The sequence below is a fragment of the Gekko japonicus genome, unplaced genomic scaffold (assembly GCF_001447785.1).
Source record: "Gekko japonicus isolate JY-2015 unplaced genomic scaffold, Gekko_japonicus_V1.1 scaffold404, whole genome shotgun sequence".
NCBI lineage: Eukaryota > Metazoa > Chordata > Lepidosauria > Squamata > Gekkonidae > Gekko > Gekko japonicus.
In genome coordinates this window covers 930356-953508 of record NW_015174854.1, presented here as the reverse complement: position 1 = coordinate 953508, position 23153 = coordinate 930356, and the positions used below count along the sequence as shown (strand labels likewise).

The 23153-nt window shown below is 40.2% G+C and overlaps 1 protein-coding gene across 1 annotated transcript in view; it reads left to right on the top strand.

Moving 5' to 3' along the window:
• The window catches only part of DISP1 (dispatched RND transporter family member 1), a 39324-nt gene extending 17223 nt beyond the window's left edge, over nucleotides 1-22101 (top strand). The window contains 6 exon segments of the mRNA XM_015424585.1: nucleotides 7486-7609; nucleotides 11170-11297; nucleotides 11839-11936; nucleotides 13170-13267; nucleotides 18527-20168; nucleotides 20171-22101. Coding sequence (XP_015280071.1) covers nucleotides 7486-7609; nucleotides 11170-11297; nucleotides 11839-11936; nucleotides 13170-13267; nucleotides 18527-20168; nucleotides 20171-22101 — 4021 coding nt within the window.
• The last annotated feature ends 1052 nt before the right edge of the window (nucleotides 22102-23153 follow it).

Sequence of the window (23153 nt, the reverse complement as noted above, 5' to 3'; positions counted from 1 at the left end):
TTATCTGTTGAGTTGAGCTTCCCTTGTGATCACCTTGAGAATTGGCTGGCAATTTAAAATTAGTAATATTGTCAGCAGTTTGGCATCTCCTTAGTGGCAGTGTACAGCCAAATGACTTGCTGAGTAGGTGTAGACCAAGGGAGCCTTACACAACAAATGCTCACAGACTCAAACATGTCTAACTGGCTACCACACATTGAGAACAAAATAACTGCCATGGGCATCCCATTGGACTCACTGCTTATGCTCCCTTTTATGGGCTCTTTTCAGATGATTAAACACAGAGTCCTTGACATTGAAACACAAAGGCTATACAGCTTAGCCAACAAATCTTGCTCCCCTCTGAACTTTGAGATTCCTGTCATGTTTGGCCGAATGGCCCCATACCTATCTGATATACAAGCACCACAACAGCGCAGAGCCTTTTCTCTACCAAGATTCAATGTAATACCATCAGCAATCTTGCATGGGAGATATAATAATATAGTATATATGGCTAGACTTTGCCATTGTAACTCTGGATGTATTGAGACAGTTTCATATATCTGTTTGCATTGTCAATTTTATGTAGATATACGTTTTAGATATTTAAACCCGTTTTAGCCATCATGACGGATCTTCCTGACGCTTTAAAAGTGCACCGTCTTCTGAATGATTCCGCTCCTGAAATATCAGTGAAAGTAGCCATGTTTTTACAATCAGCTATAAAGCTACGACAGGAAAAACTACCAAAATGAGCAACACTTTGTAACAAATTGTTTTATGTAACATGCAATATTATGTAGTCTGCAAAATGCTTGGTTTTATATGTATATTTCTCCTTTATAGTATTCATCTTTTAAGGTATTGTTTTATGCCAATAAAGGCTAACTGAAACTACCCGTACAGTTGGCGGCATTCCATTTTCCTTTGCTCTTCACAACCAGGATCCTTTTTCTGTGTTATATTTTCCCAATTTCATATCAAATTCCAGTGAGAGCTGTACTCAGCACAGTTCTGAGACTAGGAACTTGAAATGAAATTACCTGCTGAGGTAATTTCAGGAAATCTTCAGGAAATATTGGGCCAAAAGGATAAAAGGGGGGGAAATCTGGATGTTGAAAGCTAATGCTTAATTGAACGTCACCTTGTTTGATTTTCCCTCCCTTTGGGCAGAAAATGTTTTGTCCATAGAGAATGTTTGTTTGGTGTTTTGGGCAGGTGGATGCAGAAGTAGTGGAGGACAAAGCAGCCATAGCAAAACACTGTGAGACCCCACATAGGCAAATATTTATGATCCACTTGGAAATTTTTGAACTTTTAAAAACTTTATTCTAAGTGTTCAAGGTGCTGATTACAATTTGCTTGAAAACTGAGGTCATAGTTTGAAATATGATGCTCTGTCTCAGTATTTAAGGATAATGAAAAGCTTTGGGGCCCTAAAAGTATGTGCTGTTATTTTGTGAGGCTGAAGATAAGGGTGGTCTTATGCAACAGTAGGTCAAGCCATCTTAAATGTTTTGGCTATATGATCACCCAGTGATCACCCAGTGTGGGCCATTGTTTAAAAAATGATGTGTGGGCCATTGTTTAAAAAATGAAGTTCATGTAAAACAAATGAGATAAAATACAAAACACTGTTATATTTGATGTAATAAACTTCTTCCAGCTATCTTTGTCTTTGATGCTTCTTAGATTTTAAAGTGGATGGAGATCACAAAAAAGAGCAGGCAGGAAAAAACCCATTTGTAACTTTGCCCACTTTGTGTAGATTCCACAGTGCACGGCGTAACATCGTCTTCCTTAATTAACAAAAATTGAGTTGCAAGACCAAGTGCAGAAAAATCAGAATTAATACGTTTGTTAGAGCAATTTTTTGGTGCCAGCAGCAATATGTTTGTGTTTGCTAATTTGGTCATTTGAGCATTCAGTATATGATAGAAATAGAGAGGTACATCCAGCATACCTGAACTGTTTGCTCTTTGCCTAATTAGTTTTTCAATAAACCAAATAATATTTGCAAATAAATTCAACCTGATAAATGTGACGAGATCTGTTGAGCACATAAGAATTCATATAGACAAAAATAATCATTGCCATACATGCAGACTGAAGTATAGTTCAAGCTCATTCACGGATTGTCTCCAAATCTCTTTACAAGTGTTTTAGTAGTTTATTATAAAACTGCTGTTTATAAAAGCCAAGAATAGCCCAAGAAGGAAGATTCTTTGAACTCTTCAACTTTTTCATTGGAAATTTTGCATAGCTCTGAGAATTATCTCTGTAAGATGCCTTTTTTATTACTCTGTTAATAACTGAAGAACAAAGTTTGAGTCCAGTGGCACCTTTAAGACCAACAGAGTTTTATTCAAGGTATGAGCTTTCATGTACACACACTTCCTCAGATATATTGAAATGGAAGTTAACAGTCCATACATATAGGCAGACGGTGAACAGCAAATTAGCATACAACATAATGAAGATGTTTTAACAAATGCAAAGGCCAAACAGGAATAACTAGCTAAGCTTATATGGTCAGCATTTGTTTAGATTTAATTATGGGGGGAAACACAGTGGAGCAAATAAATATGTCAAAATAGGAGACTAATGTGTAGATGTGTCCTTTTTAAATTGTGGAATGCTAAGAGTAAATAACTGAGATCCTGTTGTTATGCTCCATTCATCTCCTCTCAAGCATGGAGGTAGCTAACAGTATATTTTTCTTTGAGGTGGGGTGAATAGTTGAGCAGTGTTGTCTGCTCTGTCACCAGATCCGAGAAATACATTCCAATATTCATTGCATTACATTACAATCACTTTTCCAATCTACTGTTCCAATTATGAAATACACTAAAACAAAGAGGATGTATAGCCCTTCTTGGTGAGAATACATATGTAAGGACTGAATGAGTTTAGCATATGTAGTGAGATAAGAAACCAATATCCTTGTTAATTCCAGGGGGGGGGTTGTTCTGAATGTTGTAATAACTTGTAATTCAGCAGTTTCCCTTTTCAGTCTGTTCCTGAAGTTCCTTTGTAATAAAACACCTTCAGTAAAACACCTAATTTGCTGTTCACCGTCTGCCTATACGTATGGACTGTTAACTTCCATTTCAGTGTATCTGAGGAAGTGTGTGTGCACACGGAAGCTCATACCTTAAATAAAACTTTGTTGGCCTTAAAGGTGCCACTGGACTCAAACTTTGTTCTACTGCTTCAGGCCAACACAGCTGCTCACCTGGATCCGTTAATAACTGATGAGGTTTCTTCATAGGCTTTTACTAATGAAGATTCATTACCTCTGTTTATAACATTTAAGTAATTGCTCTCAGTTTATTTACAAAAATAACAAGGCGTTGCTTGCAAGAGCAGGACTAGATATGCTCATATTCTTAGTTCACAAGTATTTATAGAAACTGCTATGCCGGTTGGTGCACCTCAGCTCTCTTTGCCTCCCCCAGTCTGCTGAATTCAAGAACAGCTAGATTCAAATCCAGTAGCACCTTAGAAAGTAACATGATTTTTTTTTGGGGGGGGGGGTAATAAGTTTTTGAGAATCAAAGCTCCCTTTGTCAGGTACAAGTCAAAATGGAGATCCATGGGTCCTTATATCTCAGTTAGAAGATGAGAAGGTTGTTGCAAAGAAGGGACCCAGGATGCAAAAGAACATAAGAAGAGCTCTGCTGAATCAGACCAATAGTCCATCTAGTCCAGCATCCTGTCTCACATAGTGGCCAACCAGTTCCTCTGGAGAGCCAACAACAGTGCACAGAGGCCAAGGCCTTCCCCTAATGTTGCCTCCTGGCTCTGGCGCTCAGAGGTTTAGTGCTTCTGAATGTGGAGGTTCCCCTCAGTCACCATGGCTAGCAGCCATTGATAGACTTATCCTCCATGAATCTATTTAATCCTCTTTTAAAGCTGTTTGTTCCTGTGGCAGTCGCTACATCCTCTGGCAGCGAATTCCACATTTTAATCACTCTCTGTGTAAAGTAGTACTTTCTGTTGTCTGTCCTGAACCTACTGCCCATCAGCTTCATTGGATGCCCTCGACTTCTAGTATTTTGGGAGAAGGAGAAAAAGTTATCATGAAGCTGCTTTATATTAAATCAGACCATTGGTCCATCAAGGTCAGTATTGTCTACTCAGACTGGCAGTGGCTCTTCCGGGGTCTCATGTCGAGGTCTTTTACATCACCTACTGCCTGGTCCTTTTAACTTAAGATGCTGGGGATTGAACTGGGGACCTTCTGCATGCTAAGCAGAGGCTCTTCCATGGAGCCACTAAGGGCATTCTGTTGTTTCGTTTGGGCTTATCATGTAGCAGGTTATCCTTTGGTTTCATCCTGGCTTTGTTGGTGTGTTTCCTTACTACATCAGGTGGGTACTGTAATTCCAAAACTGTCTGTTGTAGGTCCTGCAGACGAGAATCTCTGTCAGAGGGATCAGAACAGATGCGGCTGTAGCATAGAGCTTGGCTGCATAAGGTGGCTTGTTTGGTGTGCTTAGCATGTTGACTCGAGGTGTATAGATAGGTTTGGCAACCAGTAGGTTTCTAGTATAAGGTGGTTTTTGTGCTTATGTATTTGTACAACGGTGTCTAGAAAATGTACTTATTGTGTGGCTTGATGGTGGAGTCGGAGTTGCTGAAGGCCTGGTGAAATTTCTGTAGTGCTTCTTTCCCCATGTGTCCTAATGATAAAAATGTCATCTCAGGGACAACACGGGTGTTAACTGATGGAAGCTAAGGAAGTGCTGCTCCAGGTCAGCCATGAAAATGTTGGGATATTATGGTGCCATGGCTGAAGATTACAATGCGAGATTGCTGAACTTTTCATTCACAAAATTAAAACAATAGACCCCTCCCCCAGGCTGAATAGGGACATAGGATCTCCATTCTGACTTGTATCTGACAAAGGAAGGTTTGACTCTTGAAAGCTTATATCCCAAAAATGGCTAAATTATGGGATTCAGATTGAAGCCCCCAAACCCAAGAATACTACAAAGTATAATTAATGAGGTGTATTGAAAGAATGTGCATGAATATACAATATGTGAGCAGTGAGGATAAAGTAATAAAGTTAAATATCTAGCCTAAGTACATTTACAAACATTGGTTCTATAGATCCAGATGTTATCTAATAAAGTTTCAAGATTCAAAGTCCAAAACAGGGCTCCAGCCAGCATGGCTCACCTAGAATTAAGAGGTGTCCCGAAAACGTGTAATTCAGACAAAGGGAAAAAATAGAATTAAAGGTAAAGACCTTTATGCCCAACAACCCAAGCTGGCATGATTCTAGTTGACCAATCACATGAAAACTGATTGTGTGTTGCTGTGTCGCTAACAAGGTAACCCCATCAGTCAGCTGAGTTACAATAATGGAACTATATACTCTGCAGCTAGGGCTGCCAAGTCCCCCCGGGGGGCGGAAATCCCCCCGCCCCAGAGGCCCGTTCCCCGATGCCGGGGAATCGAGCCCCGGGGGGAACCCCGCCCCAGCATACATGTCACAGGGAAGTGACGTTATGACGCCGGGCATGCTGGGGGCAGGGCCACGGCCATACAAGGGAAAACTCTATGGTTTTCCCTTGTATGGTCATGGCCCCGCCCCCAGCGTGATGTGCATGCGGCACGCGCTTTGTGCACGCACGCACCGGGAGCCACCCCAGAGTCCCCCGCCGGCAAGGTAAGTTGGACTTGGCAACCCTATCTGCAGCTATATCGGGCCTAGTGAAGCAAGCACCTTCTCCCATCCTTGGGTCCTCATACTAACAAGATGAAATGTGTTGGCCAGACTGTCTCCCGGATTCTTTGGCCTTGAAAACTGCAAGGCCTAATGATCTGACCAGTACCTCTGCCAGTCTTCCATCTTCCTTATCTAACTCTTTGACCTCAGGTTCTCAGAGAGAGAAGCTTCCATGATTTTTACCAGGCCTCAGCTTGAATCAGTATTTCTGAATAGACAAGAGACTTCTAGGCAAACCAGTCTCTTGACAAATATGATCAATACCTCCATCTTGTCATCAAGTCTTACATTCTGTATCTTAATCAGTTTTTTGCAGTTGGTTGGTTTTGTCCTTAAGTTGCAGTGTCCAAAATGAGACGTGTAGTTTTCTGAGGCCTAACCAATGCAGATTAATGGATTGTGGTCATCAAAGTTTGAGCCCCAAATGTCATTTTCATGTTTTGTAATGTAATCACATCAAAGTCTCCAAGACCTTCACAGTAGGGCTTGAGTCTAGCCACTTGGAATTTATTGATGGTATTGAATTTGGAAGCATCCTGACCAGACCTGAGGAAGAAAAGTATGTTGTGTACTTAATCTAGTTAGTACAACATTTTTATTTATTATGTCATTGTTTTTCTAATCTGTAAGCGTCAGGATAGTTTGGGGAAAATACAGCAATTACCTGTGAGCCAAAGAAATCCTTTAGGACAATACTTTGAAGAAAATTGCATGGGGAAAACTGGTTAAAGTCTAAGGTCTGTTTTTCTAAAAGGATAACTGTAACTATTCATTGTTTCTCTCTGTGTGTCTCTTTAAAAGTTTGGTTGCATGGTAAATAGACTAGAGTGCTTGAGAGAAGCAAGCGTGGTATGATTGGTGGTTGACAGAGAGGGGGAGGGGTTTTGGAAGTGATTCTGAGTGGATGAATATGTCTGTCTGTCAGGAGTGACAGTTACAGGTTTGACAGTTGATAAAGACAGTTGATAATAGTTTGTTCTGAGGTCTGTGAGAGAAGCAGTCTTGTGTGTGATATAAGAGTTAAGTTCTGTGTATGAAGGAAAGTGACAAGCAGTTCTGTGTAGTGGCAGGGAAAAAAAAGAACAGCTGCAGTTGTTCACCAAAAAGGGAGAGAGAAAGCAGAAAAGTTGAATGTATAGGAAACAGTAAAGTTAAGTTTAAGAGAACAAAAGTTATATTAAAGTCTGAGTGACAGACTGGAGTGAAACAAGAAACGTGCATGACCTAGAGTTAAAGTGTTACAAAGTTACCTGAAAAATCCCTGTCAGTAAGGGAGCAGATCTTGTGTGAGACATCAAGCAATTGTTCAAAATATTCACATTACGAGTTACATTGTTATACCCTCTTATTTATGAATTATTTCAATAAATCCTCTTTTATTTAAGTATACCAGCTTTGAAAGAAATACTTCCTCAGTACCACATAGTTCCCCATAAGCCTTAAACTCGACCTACCTACCCAGTAATAGCAAAAGAAAGTATAAAGGTTTGGAAAGCCTTAAATTTCCTGGTGGCAGCCGGATATACCCTAGTAGAACAAAACATAAAGAACACTTTTAAAGGGAAACCAGACCTCCCCGTATAAGGGGTCGTCACAATAACAAATGAGCAGTGATTGAAGTCTTGTACTAGATGTGTGCAAATTCTAAATTAATGCCATTTAAACAGTTTTATGCACTTAGAGAGAATGCTGAAGTGACCCAATTCGTTCTTTTCTCTCTTGGACACCCTTCTCTTGTCATTGCTATTTTTCATTTGTTTCAGCTATGCAGCCCTGATAGCCGATTGGCCTGTGGTGGTTTTAGGCATGTGTACTGTGCTAATTGTGGTGTGTGCGTTAGTCGGAATATTAGTACCTGACCTTCCAGACTTCTCTGATCCATTATTGGTAAGTAAACATTGTTATTCTGTGCTGTCATTTTACAGCAATGATGAGCAGAGTTTTAAGGAGTTGTCAGTGAATATACTACATAGCTTTCAGATACAGAAGTGCCCAGCTCTGGACTGAAAATCCAAACAGTTATGGTTTGTAGTTAAGTCCAGATGTTCTTTCAAGGATATCTGAATGGCTGCTGAATCTTTTCAGTAATAACAAAAATTGAAAAGGCCTTCTTCTAGCAACACCTCTGAAAATAATTTTCACTTCTAATTCCAGTAACGGTGAAGTTATTGATTTGTTGTACTGTAGTGATATGGGTATAGCATTAGAGTACAACACCATCAATGTTCTGAAGTGCTAACTTTCAATTAAAAAATGGAAGTCCTGTCTTCTAAGGCTGAGCAGTTCAGTTCATTTAAAAGTGCAGTATCTAAAATACAATCTGTAACTGTTGTAATCTTCAGGTTCCCCCACCCCCCGGCATAGCTAGAATATTGTCTTCCCCTTATCTTTAGGGTTTTTTGCTCAGTCAGTCCAGAGAGACTACAGAATACAGCAGCAATGCTATGAGGCTTAGAATGCAAAGCCCTTGAGTCAGAAAAACTGAAGGAACCAGGTCTGCTTTCTTTAAAATGATGCTTAAGTGAAGGCTGCTTAGAACTACGTTGTGTTGCATCCTGACAACAGCCAATGCAATTCATTGGCAGACACAGATCTTACCTGTGTTTGCTTTCCCCCAGTAGCCACTTCTTATCCTCTAAAATGCTGATAGCAGAGATCATGGGACTGGCACAAGAAAGAGGAAGGATATTTCACTTAGTTCTTCCTTCTCACTGCAGCCTCTGTAGTAGCTTTTTGTTCCGTGGGTTGTGTGACCTCCAGAATAAACTTTTCTTGGATCATAAGAGTCTGAGGATTCTGAGGATCATTCCTTCCTCTTCCATCAGCAAAGGTGCAATTTCACTCCCTTTCCCCTTTAACTGTAGTTCCATGATCTGTGCAGCTGTTTCTCCACATGCATCCCACAACCCTGGGATTCATACACCAAAGTCTGAAGGAACTACTCAGGGAAGCAGCCTCATTCGGAATACTGTGCGTATTTCTGTTGCTATATGGCAGAGCTGGAAATCCAAAGAACTGGAAAGGATGCAGAAGTGAGCAAATGAGCAAGCAAAACAGTGAAAGGATTGGAGCACCTTTGCAGTATGAAGAAGGGGCTAAAGAGTCTGGGATTTCTCAGTTATGGGGAGAGGAGATGAAGGGGTTTATAAAAATATGCATAGGTCCTTTCCACACTAGACCTTAAATCCTGGCTCAACCCTGTCCCCGAATTATTCTGCACTACACTCGAATTCACCCCTGTAATTATCTCGGGGTATTTTTTGTTTCCTCATTACATTGAGGTCACCCTGGTTTCACCCCACACTTGTCCTGGGATAAACGGATGCTGTTACAACCAGGGATAAATGCAAGGTATTGTGATGCAAGTTGAACTCTGTTAAAACAGGGATGGGATCCAAGTGCAGAAAGGACCATAGAGAGTTTTTTCCCTCCCTCTCCCACAATAATAGAATTCAGGGGCACCCAGTAGAGTTGATGGGCAATAGATTCGGAACAGACAAAAGGAAATACTTTTACTTAACAAGTTTTTAAACTGTGGAACTTTCTGCCAGTGAATGTAGTAACGGCCACAAATGTATTTGGCTTTAAAATTGAATTACATTTATTCATGGTGCAAAGGCAGCAAACCTCTGAATACCAGTGCTGGGAGGCAACATCAGGGAAGGCCTTGGCCTATGTGCCCTGCATGTTGGCCTTCCAGGGGAACTGGTTGGCCATGCGTGAAAGAGGATTCTGGATTAAGTAGAGCACTGGTCTAATCCAGTAGGGCTCTTCTGATGTTCTTATGAGGGGAGTATGGTAAAAACCTGCATCCACCAGTCCATTACACTGACAGACTGCTAATGTCAACAATCAGATATCTGTGATGTGAGAAGCACTTAAGTTGTTTACCTGAAAATACAGTAAATACGAGGTTTTTCTTTCTGAACACAAGTGCTATCATATATTCAAAGTACTCTTCTAAGCCATAGAACAAATTTTGAGTCCAGTGGCACCTTTAAGACCAAAAAAGGTTTATTCAAGATTCCTCCTCAGAGGAAGTGTGCGTGCACACGAAAGTTCATATTTTGAATAAACCTTTGTTGGTCTTAAAGGTGCCCCACTGGACTCAAAATTTGTTCTACTGCTTCAGACCAACAGGGCTGCCTGCCTGGATCTATCTTCTCAGCCATGTGAGTGTGAAAATGCAGGCAAATCCTTAGAGATGCATGCTGCCTTTCCTTGATTCAATGAATACTTTATTATAAAACAGAAAGCTAGTAAAACATGTTAACCAAAGACTTTATAATCTTTGCATGGTTTGCTTGATTGTGATGAAGAGGTAGAAGAAAGTATATTTGGGAATTAATTTGGGAAGGTTTGCACGGTCATCCTGACTAATCTCCAGTTTAAAGGCAACACCCATCCACCAATCCTATAAAGATCACCCTGTGCAAGGCATATAACACAATTGAAGATGCAGATAATCATCTCTACCAAGTGAAGTAGGCCCAGAAAGCATGTCTTTACATTATATGTTATGAAGCATTGCTGTGCCCTGCAGTAGTTCCTTCTGAAACACTTTTTCAGCAGCATTGTTGGCTGCTTCTGCTCCTACACAGATCTTACTTCTGAGCCAAGGTATATATAACTTCCATTAAAAGATCAGATAAATTACTGTCCCTCATCAAAGCTGTGGATGATCCTGTGTACAGTGATCTCAGTCTTCCTTGTCATCTCCACAGACTATTCTGCTTGTATTGAACTTTTAGGGTGGAAAGGGGACTGGGCTGCTGCTAAAAACAGCAGACCCATATAGAGTTCTTTCTGTCCATAATGGAGAATAAGATGCTCAATTCTTGTCCTTTGTTATGCTGTGCATTTTCCTCCCCCCCGCCCCCCCTTTTCACATCAATGAAGAATGTAAAAACATCAGAACACTACATTGTGCTACATGTGACAGGGGAAAAGGAATTTGACATGGGGCAGGGGCAACGCTCAGAGTAGGTGGGAAGCCACTCCACTTCTGTTTCAGTGGATAAAATCATCCCCTGATGGAGCAGAATCATACCAGCATTATTAATTGTAGGTCATGTTCCACAGTGTTTTCAACAAGATTTCTCTTGACTCTGTTCTTACTAATCAGTGGTCACTGTAGCAATTTTCAGGTGGGAATACCTAACTCAAACTGATGAGCAAATAGTTTACACAGCAGTTAAGGTGATTGTGCTACATTTAAAACATGGTTTCCTTTTTACTCCTACTACTAGCACTGGACAAGGCTGTTGTTTTGGTGGCAATGACATGTTGTAGTTCAGCTGTCATAATATTAAGCAATTATGAACTGTTTTCTGTAGAACATGTGCTTTCTAATGAAACTTGTTGGTTGAATTTGTCTTCCTCCTGATAAGTATAACATATGCTAAGTATAACATATGCTAAACGAGTTCTATAATGTTCTGTCTTAGGGTTTTGAACCAAGAGGGACTGCAATAGGGCAGAGGCTAGTCACATGGAATAATATGGTGAAAAACACAGGTTACAAAGCAACATTAGCAAATTACCCTTTTAAATATGCAGATGAACAAGCTAAAAGGTAGGGATTTTCAATAATTTCCTTTCCAGCCATTGTCTTGCAGTGATTATTTAGTTCAATTTAGTTCATCTCAGGTATCTGATATGCTAAATGTAAACTTTATAAACTTGTCCTAATATACAACAAAAATAGCTTTTCACATTTGGCATCTGGTTTTCTCTTAATTAAAAACACTGTTCAGTGTTAATAAAAATTTACTATGATATAAACATTTTTTGGCAATGTAAGCCAAGGGAGTCATGTGAATTCTCATTTTCTTAAGGAATCTTACTTTATCCAGGTATAAAACTTGAAAATGCATAATGGGACTACCCCCATATATTGTCTGTTTTTATGTATAGTTTAGTTCATTTTTAATGATAGAAGGCAATCTTGAAAATCATTGGTTTCTTTTTGATCCAGGTACTTTATAAATATTTGGGTTCTAATTTTTTATGATACCTGTTTTCCCTTCATGAGTTTATTATTGAAACTAAAACGAAGCTATTAAAATGCATGGTTGCTTTGGCTTCAACACATTAACAGTAAATGTTCTCCCTAGTCATCGAGAGGAAAGATGGTCAGATGATCACTATGAAAGGGAGAGAAGGGAAGCGGACTGGAATTTCCACAAGGACAGCTTTTTCTGTGACATTCCAAGTGAGTTGGTGAGAATTAAGGAGCTGCAGCAAACAATGCCCTGAGTAGCAAAGCAACCCTATTTCTGTGTACATGCTTGTTTGAAGGTGTCAGAAATTTGCACTAATTAATGTTTATCTAATTTCTCCCTACTTCCCCATTTTCTGGAAGTCATTGCTTTTGATTTCGAAGAATAGAGGCTTGTTGGCCATTATATTTTTAAACCAAATAACTCATTATGTTAATTGTTACTGTAGTTGTGACGTTCAACATTTACATGGTTTTTTTCACAAGTGAGGAAAAAAAATCTGCAGCATAATACCTCTGTGTGAAATTATTCCTGGTGCTCTAATATTAGCCCTTCCTTACTTGCTTCATCAAGTTAGAGTGTGGTTGGGGTTAGGCTTCTCACTGCTTGAAGTAAACCAGTGACTGAGTACTTCCATCTTCCAGATTGCATAAGCCTAAAGTGAACACTGGGGTCAGGCTTGGAAGGCAGGAGTGGGCCTGTGGATCACAAGGCTGAATGCTGGGTAGCTGCATGTTCCTTCTTCCATTACTCCTCTCCTCACAATGGAGGGAGCTGCCTCTGGAGCAGGAAGAAGTTCTCCAGGCTTTTGAAAGAGGACTTACAGAATATATACCTTGTTTACAACCAGCACCAGAGCATAATCATTGCTGGTAGAATATTATCTATCTCCTCTGAGTCTCTGGATGGAAGGTGGCATAGCCCACTCTCATCAGATCTTGGTAGTTTAGCAGAGAAAGGTAACAGCAAACCACCTCTGCTTCTCACTCGCCTTGAAAGCCAGATGCTGGGGTTGCCATAAGTAGGCTCTGACTTGAGGACCCTTTACACACACACACCCACACACACACACACACACACACACACACACACACACACACGAGTCTCCCAATAGCAGGAGGTTTGACTCTGAGTTAGAATTCCATGCAATGTCTGGCCTATGTTATAGTGATGCTGCAAGTGTGTTTTTTAATATTCTAAAATACTCTTGACACTGCATTCTGCATAATAAAATGAGTGGCTATTGTTGGCAACAAGTTTCTGCACATTCATAAGGTACAAAAGATGTTTTAAAGGCCTTTTTAGTTTGGTTATATTAAGGCCATTGGCTATAATTCCGTATTGAAAACAGGCTCTGATATTTTCAGTCATCTTGATGAAATAGTATAAAATTCTGTAATATTGGCTTCATTCACACACACATATATAATCTCAATTATTTTCAGGTGATCGCTATTCACGAGTGGTATTTACATCAACAGATGGTGAGAATCTGTGGAATTTACCCGCCATAAAATCAATGTGCAATGTAGATAATTTGAGGGTAAGTGACTATATTTATCTTGATAGGAAAAATATGTATTTCAAACTTTCAGCTTTTATCTTTACAGGCAGTAAATGGCTTATTGGCAGGCAGACATTAAGGAAGGCAGAATTGACTTTGCATTTTCAGCGATAAGGATGTGTCTCAGCATTTCTCTGTGAACCATTCTCAAGCCTAACAATGCCATCTGTTTCTTTTCTCCAACATTTCCTGTACTGAAGGGGGGGGGGCTGTTACCTAACTTATCTGTGTGTTTTTTCTGAAACTAGTCTAGAAAGTGCATCATTGTCCATTTTTAAATTCCCTTTAAATCAGTTTTTCAGCATTATGTGATCTGCAATTCTTGGGCAATTGCTTTTGCTTGTGACTCCTAAACCGTAATCAGTTGGCAATTAGGACACCATACAAACATCTATACTGTAACTGTGTAAGTACCCCAAAAATAATTCAATCCAGATCATGGTGCTGAGAGAGCAAAGCTTTTTCCTCTTCAAAACACAAAGGGAATGAAAGAAGACACTTTGCTCCTGACTTCTCTGATCAGGAGAGAATGTTTTCCATCACAAGAATAGTTCAAGCCTTTTTTTAAGAAAAAAACTCCACTAAGGAGGACCCAAAATATTAAAAGTAACATGCAGCCTCTGGGGCGTCGTAAGGTTCTCTTGCATGTGTTAGAAGTTAACATTTCATATAGCTGAGAATATAGTCTGGTTTTAACTAATGAATCTTAACTGATGCAAGTTTTGTGCTGAAGTAAAGAACATATGTTTGCATTGTATATCTGTGATGATATGTAAGCTTATCACTCTCTGAAAGCACAGTGATTTGTATGCTTTGTCATTTGCTGGAGCCACAGATGTTGGTAATCTCAGAGGTATATGGCAGGCAGTTTAGGCTGTAATGTAGGTGGGGCTAGATCGAAGCAAGCTAGATCATGAGGCATATAGGACTACTGTCCCCCCCCCCCTCCAATTCAAGATAATATACAGGTTGAGAAAATAGGAATGGAGAAGTTTTCAGTTTAGTGGAGGGGCTTTTGGACAGAAATTGTTGAAAGCTACAATTTCAAATGGATGCTTTCCGTTGCTTCTCAATAAACATTTTAGCTTTTGATGTTAGTTTCTGATTATCACTTTCTGTTGGCATCTGAAAACCTTAATTCAAGATAAGCAGACTTATCAAAAGTTCACAAAACAAAAATATATTTTAAAATTGGCTGTAGTAAAATACTTTTAAAATACAATTTACTATAAGCCGTTTTCCAGCATTTGTTCACTTTATTTGATGTAAAATAAAAATAAATTGAAGCCCTCAAGCTTTAGAGCTGAGAATAGATACATTCAATAGGCTTTTAATACCCACAGAACATTCCCAATCCCAAAGAGAAGCTGAACTTCTTTGGACTCCACTGCCAGGAGTCAGAGCCCCAAGGTAGGTGGTGATGTAGCTTCCAGTCAGAGCCACAATATCCCAGGTGCGCTGGTCATGCTGAAGGCCATAAAGTCCTGTGATTGATTTGTACATGATGTTTAGAGTGGTCTGGGTCACATGAGCAAGGGAGCAAGGAAAAAAATTGCCTGTGGGCCTCAGCAGCCTTACTCTGGTTAGCACATAACCAAATGAGCTAGTTGCCTTGGCAACCAGAGAGATACCTGGGTGAGATTGACCGTGAATGTCTCCCAAGGAATTTCAGTAGTTCCAGATGCATGCACAATTTGCTATCCTGTCTTTGACAGGGGATAGAAAGCTCCTAAGAAGGGATCGACCCAGTCTCAGCTCTACTCCCCAATTCTAGGGACATGGGGGAACAGGGTGAAGGCAAATCCATCACCCTTCCTTTTCTGATACTGCCTGACCCTCCCTCTCCCCACTTGAGATAAAGAGGTTAACAGAGAGCCTACACAGCTCCTCTGTCCTGACTGTGTATTTGGTGATATAGAAACACTATCCAGATATTTAAATAGATAGCTCCCTATAATAGTTCTCAGTCACAGTGTAATCTGAATGAGAAATGAGAAAACCTAGTTGGTTTAACAGAATTGTGTGTTTAACTACTTGGTTCTTCAGACTGCATATGTAATGATGCTGAAAGCATGTTAAGTTTAAAAAATATCTCTGTCCAACTGCAAACCTCTGGCTCTTTGAACTGCTAAGAGAAATTGATGTCTTCTGTGGCCTTTAATCTTAAAACTTTCTTTGTTGGCTGCTGTCCATATCTTTCTTTAATTTGTGTTTTTTTAGAGGTCCCACTTCTGTCCATATTGAAGCAAATACTATTAAGTTAGTGGAAACAAATCCAACTGCTTTGGGGCTTAAATTTAAGCTTTAGAAGAAATTTATGATTTAGCATATTTTCCTCAGCCCTTTGGGTTTTAATGGAAGCTCTTATTATACATTTTCAACATGTCTGTAGAAAAAAGAATATTCTAGGGTGGATTGCCATCTGTGTACCATTCAAAAATAAATTGTCTTGGGCATGCTATATCAACTTTAGCCATCTGGTTTTCTTGTGTTTGAGCTTATATCATTTAACTGTTCCACCCAGCACCCTAATAATCTTAATAGTATTGCCATATGCTAAGTCACTGTAGAATCTGGTCCCTATCTTAGAAATTACTAACTTTTATTAACCACAAGCTTTCAAATTTTAGCTAATCTGAAAATTCTCCCCTAGCATGCTTCCTAATATATAGGCTTAAAAGTATGTATTGTGTGTTTGTGTGTGTGCGTGTGTATGGTTGGCAGCTTTTAAACTCTGAGGTTTCATGAAAATTTATCAGAGGCTCATCAATAAAGAAATCAAAGATTTCTGCCATTACTAGTCTTGACCTGCAGTGTACATCCACAAGGAAGAATTAGGTTGATTATAAAGCATATGGGTACACAGTTCACATAGGAAGACAATGGGGAGGCTCAAAAGCCTGGACCCACTGAAGCATTTCTGCAGATGGAAGGATTTCCACTCTTGGAGCATGCCTCCCCCCCCCAGTAGCCCAGTGTGCCCCCTGAAAAGCGGCTCTTAGGGAACAGGGAACCGCCAGGAGCAGCATTGGGGGGGCCCTATTCTGATGCATCTGGGGTGTGGCGCAATCTTGCTGTGTGTGTGGAAATCCTTCTGTCAGTAGACGTACTACAGTGGATCCAAGCCACTGCACCTTAGTACTCTGCAATGTACAGGTTTTGTTGGCAGGTGAATCAACATGGAAAGTGTTCCTTGAGGGTAAGAAATTGGAAAATTATGAGATTGTACATATACACTTGTTGTTGTTCCATGTCTCAAAACAGATGTCTTAATGGTATTATCACAACAGTACATTTTGACCCAGTATGCCCCAAGTGGCCTCTGTGTCAAGCACCTATTTTGGTCAAGCACCAAAATAGAACCAAACTTTTGAATAGCAGTAATTCTAAAACAGTGTTTTCTTGTCACGTTTTGAGAAGTGATTTCAGGTTTTCCTTGCAAGCTCTTGCAGCCAATTCATCTTTATCTGTAGGGATGGTTGCTTTCGTAGCAAACATAGATGGCCTGCAGTGTTTTGAAGGACAGCAAGTAAAACTCAGTCCTTTTTTAATTAGAGTAAGCTCAGTGGACAATAAACATTTCCTCCCAGCTTTTCTGACTGACCCAAAGGGCTTGCAAATTGTATCCTCCTTGGATAAATTTGGACATGTGCCATGAAAAATAGAGATGACATTCCAGTGCTTCCTTTTATTTATTAGGTGGTTCATTTTTTCCTGAGTTTTTCTGTATGAATGTTTTTATCTGGAAACAATCAAATGTGAATTATCCTGTTTTCATGGAATGGTAGGTCATTCTTGGTCTGAGGTTTTTTTTAAAAAAAAATTAAGGCCATATTACCTTTTTATATAACAATCACATGGAAGTCCTGCTTTGTGCTATCAGAAGATTGTTCAGAATAAGCCCAAGTAATTTCAGTATGAATGAAAAGCAGAATGCTTGAATGTCTGCCAAAATTTGCCTGTCTTTCAAATGCTTAAGCATCTGTGTAACTGACTCAGTTAGACTAATCCTGTGATAATATTGGAAATGTCCCGAAGCGTATTCAGGATTGGACTTTTTTATGCAGACGTACATTAAAAAGATTTAATTCTGTGGCATTTCAGGCCCAATGAATGGGGAGAATGGTTCTCCAAACAGAGTTGTGTTGATCCACCCATAAGATATTTAGATCTGTGTAGGTGTTCTACCTGCCTAGGTTGGAGGGCTTGGCATCAGTATGTAAGCTAGTATCGGGGATGGGAGGAGGATTCAGCTCTTGACTGGATGCTCCGACCATTTAGTAAAAGATGGTTAGGGAATGGTTGCCACATGCTTACTGCTGTTGCAGGATGTAATATATGGCATTTGCTTCACTAACCAGAGCACCTAGCCTGATCTGGCTCTGTATTCTAACACTGTTCTCAGTGCAATGCTAAACTGGTACAAGGAGATGATTTCCAACCAGACCAGAAAATTAGGCTGAAGAAGCATTTACTTGGTAGTGTTAATACTATCCTATCAGCAGGATCTCTCAGACTGGTTGAGAAATTCAAGAGCCACAAAAATGACACGCCTAGTGTATATATGGCTAAACTGTTCCCTTTTCTTGATCGGCTCTAGAAGAGATGAACTGATGCTTTGCATAATAGAGGAAAACTTTGATTACAGTTTGGTCCACATAAATCAGACTGTCATCAGTCTGTTGTGTTTTTTTAAGTCGTGGCAAAAACCTGCTGAGCCTGATAACCACTTCAAACTTTGATTTTGGCACATGGACTCAGGTATTTTTAGTGCCCACAGCAGTGGATTGCACACTTCCAAGATTTGATCACCCTTCAATTTACCACAGTGTCCAAATACTTTTGTAAACTACAGTTTCTCCCCCTGTAATCTGGGACTCTAAACCTTATTATATGCCAGTTTAGCAGACCATCTTGGGTGGGAAAACAAATTCCAGCTTGCCAGGGCATCTGCATTCAAACATCACAGCAAATTGGAGCTTAATCGAATCTGCGCGTGTTCAGTGTGCACATGAAGAGAGAGGTGGTTAGAGCAGCAAAGGGAAGCGTGCGAACACAACAAGCAAGCTGATGTGAAAAAAAAATGTGAAAAAAAGCAAGCTGTGATGGTGTCAGGTGCTGACAAACCAGTTTCATTAGTTTGTCGTGATGTTTGAATGCAGCCATGTTTCAGTTTCTCCCTAGCTTTGCACTTTTGCCTTGAACTATAATTTGATTTGTCTGTCTCTCTTTGTACAGATACGATCCCATTTTCAGTTTGGTGATCTCTGTCAGAGGACCACTGCTGCTTCCTGCTGTCCCAGCTGGACTCTGGGCAATTACATTGCCATTTTAAACAACAGATCATCCTGTCAAAAAATTGTAGAGCGAGATGTTTCTCATACTCTGAAGCTGCTCCGTACATGTGCCAAATACTATTACAATGGGACCCTGGGACCAGATTGCTGGGATATGGCAGCCAGGAGAAAGGACCAGCTCAAGTGTACAAATGTGCCTCGTAAATGTACAAAGTACAACGCTGTTTACCAGATCCTCCACTACCTAGTAGACAAAGATTTTCTAAGCCCAAAGACTGTGGATTATGTCTTACCAGCTTTAAAGTACAGCATGCTCTTTTCACCTACAGAAAAAGGGGAGAGCATGATGAATATCTATTTGGATAACTTTGAGAACTGGAACTGCTCTGATGGAATAACCACCATCACAGGGATAGAGTTTGGAATAAAGCACAGCTTATTCCAAGATTATCTTTTAATGGATACCGTGTATCCTGCTATAGCCATTGTGATTGTTCTCTTAGTCATGTGCATATATACCAAGTCCATGTTTATCACACTGATGACCATGTTTGCCATAATAAGCTCCTTGATTGTTTCTTACTTTCTTTATCGGGTAGTATTTAATTTTGAGTTTTTCCCCTTCATGAATCTCACTGCACTGGTTATTCTTGTTGGTATTGGAGCAGATGATGCTTTTGTCTTGTGTGATGTCTGGAGCTACACAAAATTTGACAAGTCTCATGCTGAAACGTCAGAGACAGTGAGCATAACCTTGCAACATGCTGCCCTTTCCATGTTTGTCACCAGTTTTACCACCGCTGCTGCCTTTTATGCCAATTATGTGAATAATATTACCGCAATCAGGTGCTTTGGTGTTTATGCTGGCACCGCCATATTGGTGAACTATGTTCTAATGGTAACGTGGTTACCTGCAGTTGTCGTGTTACACGAACGGTACCTACTCAATATATTTAGTTGTTTCAGAAAGCCTCAGTCAAGGGTATATAACAACAAAAGCTGCTGGACAGTGCTGTGCCAAATATTCCACAAGGTTATTTTTGCTGGCTCAGAAGTGTCCAGAATATTTTTTGAAAAAGTGTTGCCATGCATTGTTATCAAGTTTCGCTACGTTTGGTTGGTCTGGTTCTTAGCCTTAACTATTGGTGGAGCATATATTGTGTGTGTGAATCCAAAGATGAAGCTACCATCACTGGAGCTCTCAGAGTTTCAAGTGTTCAGGTCTTCTCACCCTTTTGAGCGTTATGATTCTGAATTCAAAAAGCTTTTCATGTTTGAACGTGTCCATCATGGGGAGGAGCTTCATATGCCTATCACTATAGTATGGGGTGTCTCTCCCGAGGACAACGGGGACCCCTTAAATCCTAAAAGTAAAGGAAATTTAAAACTGGACAGCAGCTTTAATATTGCGAGCCCAGATTCTCAGCTCTGGATTTTAAAGTTTTGCCAAAAGCTAAGGAATCAAACCTTTTTTTATCAAACAGAAGAGCAAGACTTCACGAGCTGCTTCATTGAGACGTTTAAACAGTGGATGGAAAATCAGGACTGTGATGAGCCAGCTCTTTATCCATGCTGCAGCCACTGGAGAAGAGGGCCATAATGGAGCTTGAAAGAAGCACAGGGTACCATTTAGACAGCAAAACTCCGGGGCCTCGCTTTGACATAAATGACACCATCAGAGCAGTGGTACTAGAGTTTCAAAGTACCTACCTCTTTACCTTAGCTTATGATAAGATGCATCAGTTTTACAGAGAGGTGGATTCGTGGATTTCAAATGAGCTGAGTACTGCTCCTGAAGGGCTAAGCAATGGTTGGTTTGTGAGTAATTTAGAGTTCTATGACCTCCAGGACAGTCTCTCTGATGGTACTTTGATTGCCATGGGTCTTTCAGTTACTGTTGCATTCAGCGTTATGCTACTTACAACTTGGAATATAATAATAAGCCTTTATGCAATAGTTTCAATTGCAGGAACCATATTTGTCACTGTTGGGTCGCTTGTTCTTCTAGGATGGGAGCTGAATGTATTAGAGTCCGTCACCATATCTGTTGCTGTTGGCTTATCTGTAGATTTTGCTGTCCATTATGGAGTTGCCTACCGCTTAGCTCCTGATCCTGACCGGGAAGGAAAAGTGATCTTCTCTCTAAGCCGCATGGGTTCAGCAATTGCTATGGCTGCACTAACAACTTTTGTAGCCGGAGCAATGATGATGCCTTCTACAGTTCTAGCATACACTCAGCTGGGCATTTTCATGATGCTTATAATGTGTATTAGTTGGACATTTGCAACCTTCTTTTTCCAGTGCATGTGCCGTTGCCTTGGGCCCCAAGGTACTTTTGGCCAGATTCCTCTGCCTAAAAAGCTGCAGTGTAGTGCCTTTTCCCAGGCATTGTCAGGAGACAAAGGAGACAAGGAACGAGATCAAACTCATCCTGTTAACAAATACCACTTGGATTCCAGAGCTGAGAAAACAGATATGGAGCATGAGCATTATGAGTTAGAGCCTCTGGCACTGCATACTAACAATTGCACTGCATCAGAGAAGAGAACCTATGAAGAAACACACATCTGCTCTGAGCTTTTCAGTGGTAGACCTTCAGATTCACATGTCCTTCCCCAGTCAACATACGACAATGAACTGAACATAGGGTCTAAAAGTGAATCTGGGTCAGTCATGATTTCTTCTGGGGAACAGAATACCTCTTGCCAGCTGCTGTCTCAAAATCAACAGTGTAATTGTTCACAAAGTTATAAGCATGTGGGCATGAAATGGAGCCCACGTTCATGCCAACAGTTAAATGAAGCTTTCTGCTACCAGTGCGCTACTTCTTCTGGAAACATGCAAATCCAAAGTTCTCTGATACCCATAAACGCTTTACATCATTCCTCTGATACTTATATGAACACTGTCCAGCATGTCCTCCACTGTAACTGTCTACAAGGCAGATTAAAAAGACCTCCAGTCCAGAATTCACTTCCCAGAAACATTTTTCTGCATTCAGTGCAACATTTTCAAGCCAAAAGTCTTTCAAACACAGAGGAGAATTTGAGAAAACTTCCAAAGGAAGCAAGTTCATCCCATTTTATCTGCAAAAGTGTTGGTTCACTAATGAAACCTTGTTGCGAAATGGAGAAAAGTATGTCGGATAATCAAAAAGGACTCTGTAATAACCACAGAGCCAAATGGGATGTAATGGTCACTGAAGTAAATGGGAATGAAAATGGGACTTCTGCATCAAAGCAGAACAAAAAAACTGAAACAGAGGGCATTCAGAACTTACCACAAACAGCTCCAGGCATAAAAGCTAGTCAGAATGAGTGGGAATTTGGGAACACTATTTCAAGAGAGGATGGTTATGAGACTTGCCCTGATAATAATTCACAGTATTGTAACAGAACCAGAGCAACAAAGTGCAATTCTGTTGAGTGTCATATGCCAAACACTGAAGCCCATGTGCCTGCTCTGTTAGCACACCCAGAACTTTCCAATGAAAGTTTACTAATAAAAACACTATAATAAATCTTAATCTTGGCAGTTTTGTCTTTCTTTTAAAACAGCTTAAAATACTGAAACCAAGTCATGATATCTGGCTTTAAGCTGTTTGGTTGATAACCACGATGGAATCCATACAGACCTTACAAGGATCTCAATTTAGACTATATTGGTGTTGACAGTAGGTTCTCTTGCAGAAAAACATTTGCAGGCATCACTTTCTTACAGAGGTACACACATTTTCTATTGCATGTGTGAGCAGTTGTTTTCATCAAGGACTAATTTGCATCACCAGGGCTTCTGCAGCCTCCCTGGGATCAGCTGAAAGCATGAGATAGAGCTGAGTGTGATCCACACATTGGTGATAACCCACCCCAAATCTTTTGGATGACCTCACCCAGCGGTTTCATGTAGATATTAAAGAGCATAGAGGACAAGATGGAATCTTGCAGGACCCTGTAGACCAGTGTAAGCAAGGTGGCTTACAATCAAAAGATAAGAACAAAAGCATAAAGCTATCCAAATGAATCTAATTAAAAATATAAGCAGTAGCCAAAATCTATATATTAAACATCTGTTTCCATTTGAGATGATCAAATACATCAAGCACTTTGGATTGCATCCACATAAACTAGCTGCTCCAGCTCCAGGCTTTGCCAGTAGTGGACAAGAAGAGATTTGTGAAGAAAAGTGAGAGGCCTGGTGCTGGCTAATACGGTTCAAAGGATCTTCTTTTGTTATTCTCACTAGAGGGCATGAAAACAGTCATGGTTTGGTAACAGGATCAGGGATCAAGTTTACAACACTCAAATCTACTGACTGCTTCTGTTATTAGATTGTGGTGCTGTAAACTCCATAGCTCACTTACAGAATATAGATGAGCATTAAACACCCTAGATAAAATCTTCAGTGCCCCCCCTCTACTTCATACTGCCTACTTCATTTGTTCAGTGCCCATTAATGAACAGAAAGAAAGCGGAAACAAAAATGGTTACTGTTAACACCTTTTATTAAACACTTTGTTACACTGATACTCACAAATTACAGCATTCTAAATTTAGGTCTATGTAAGAGAA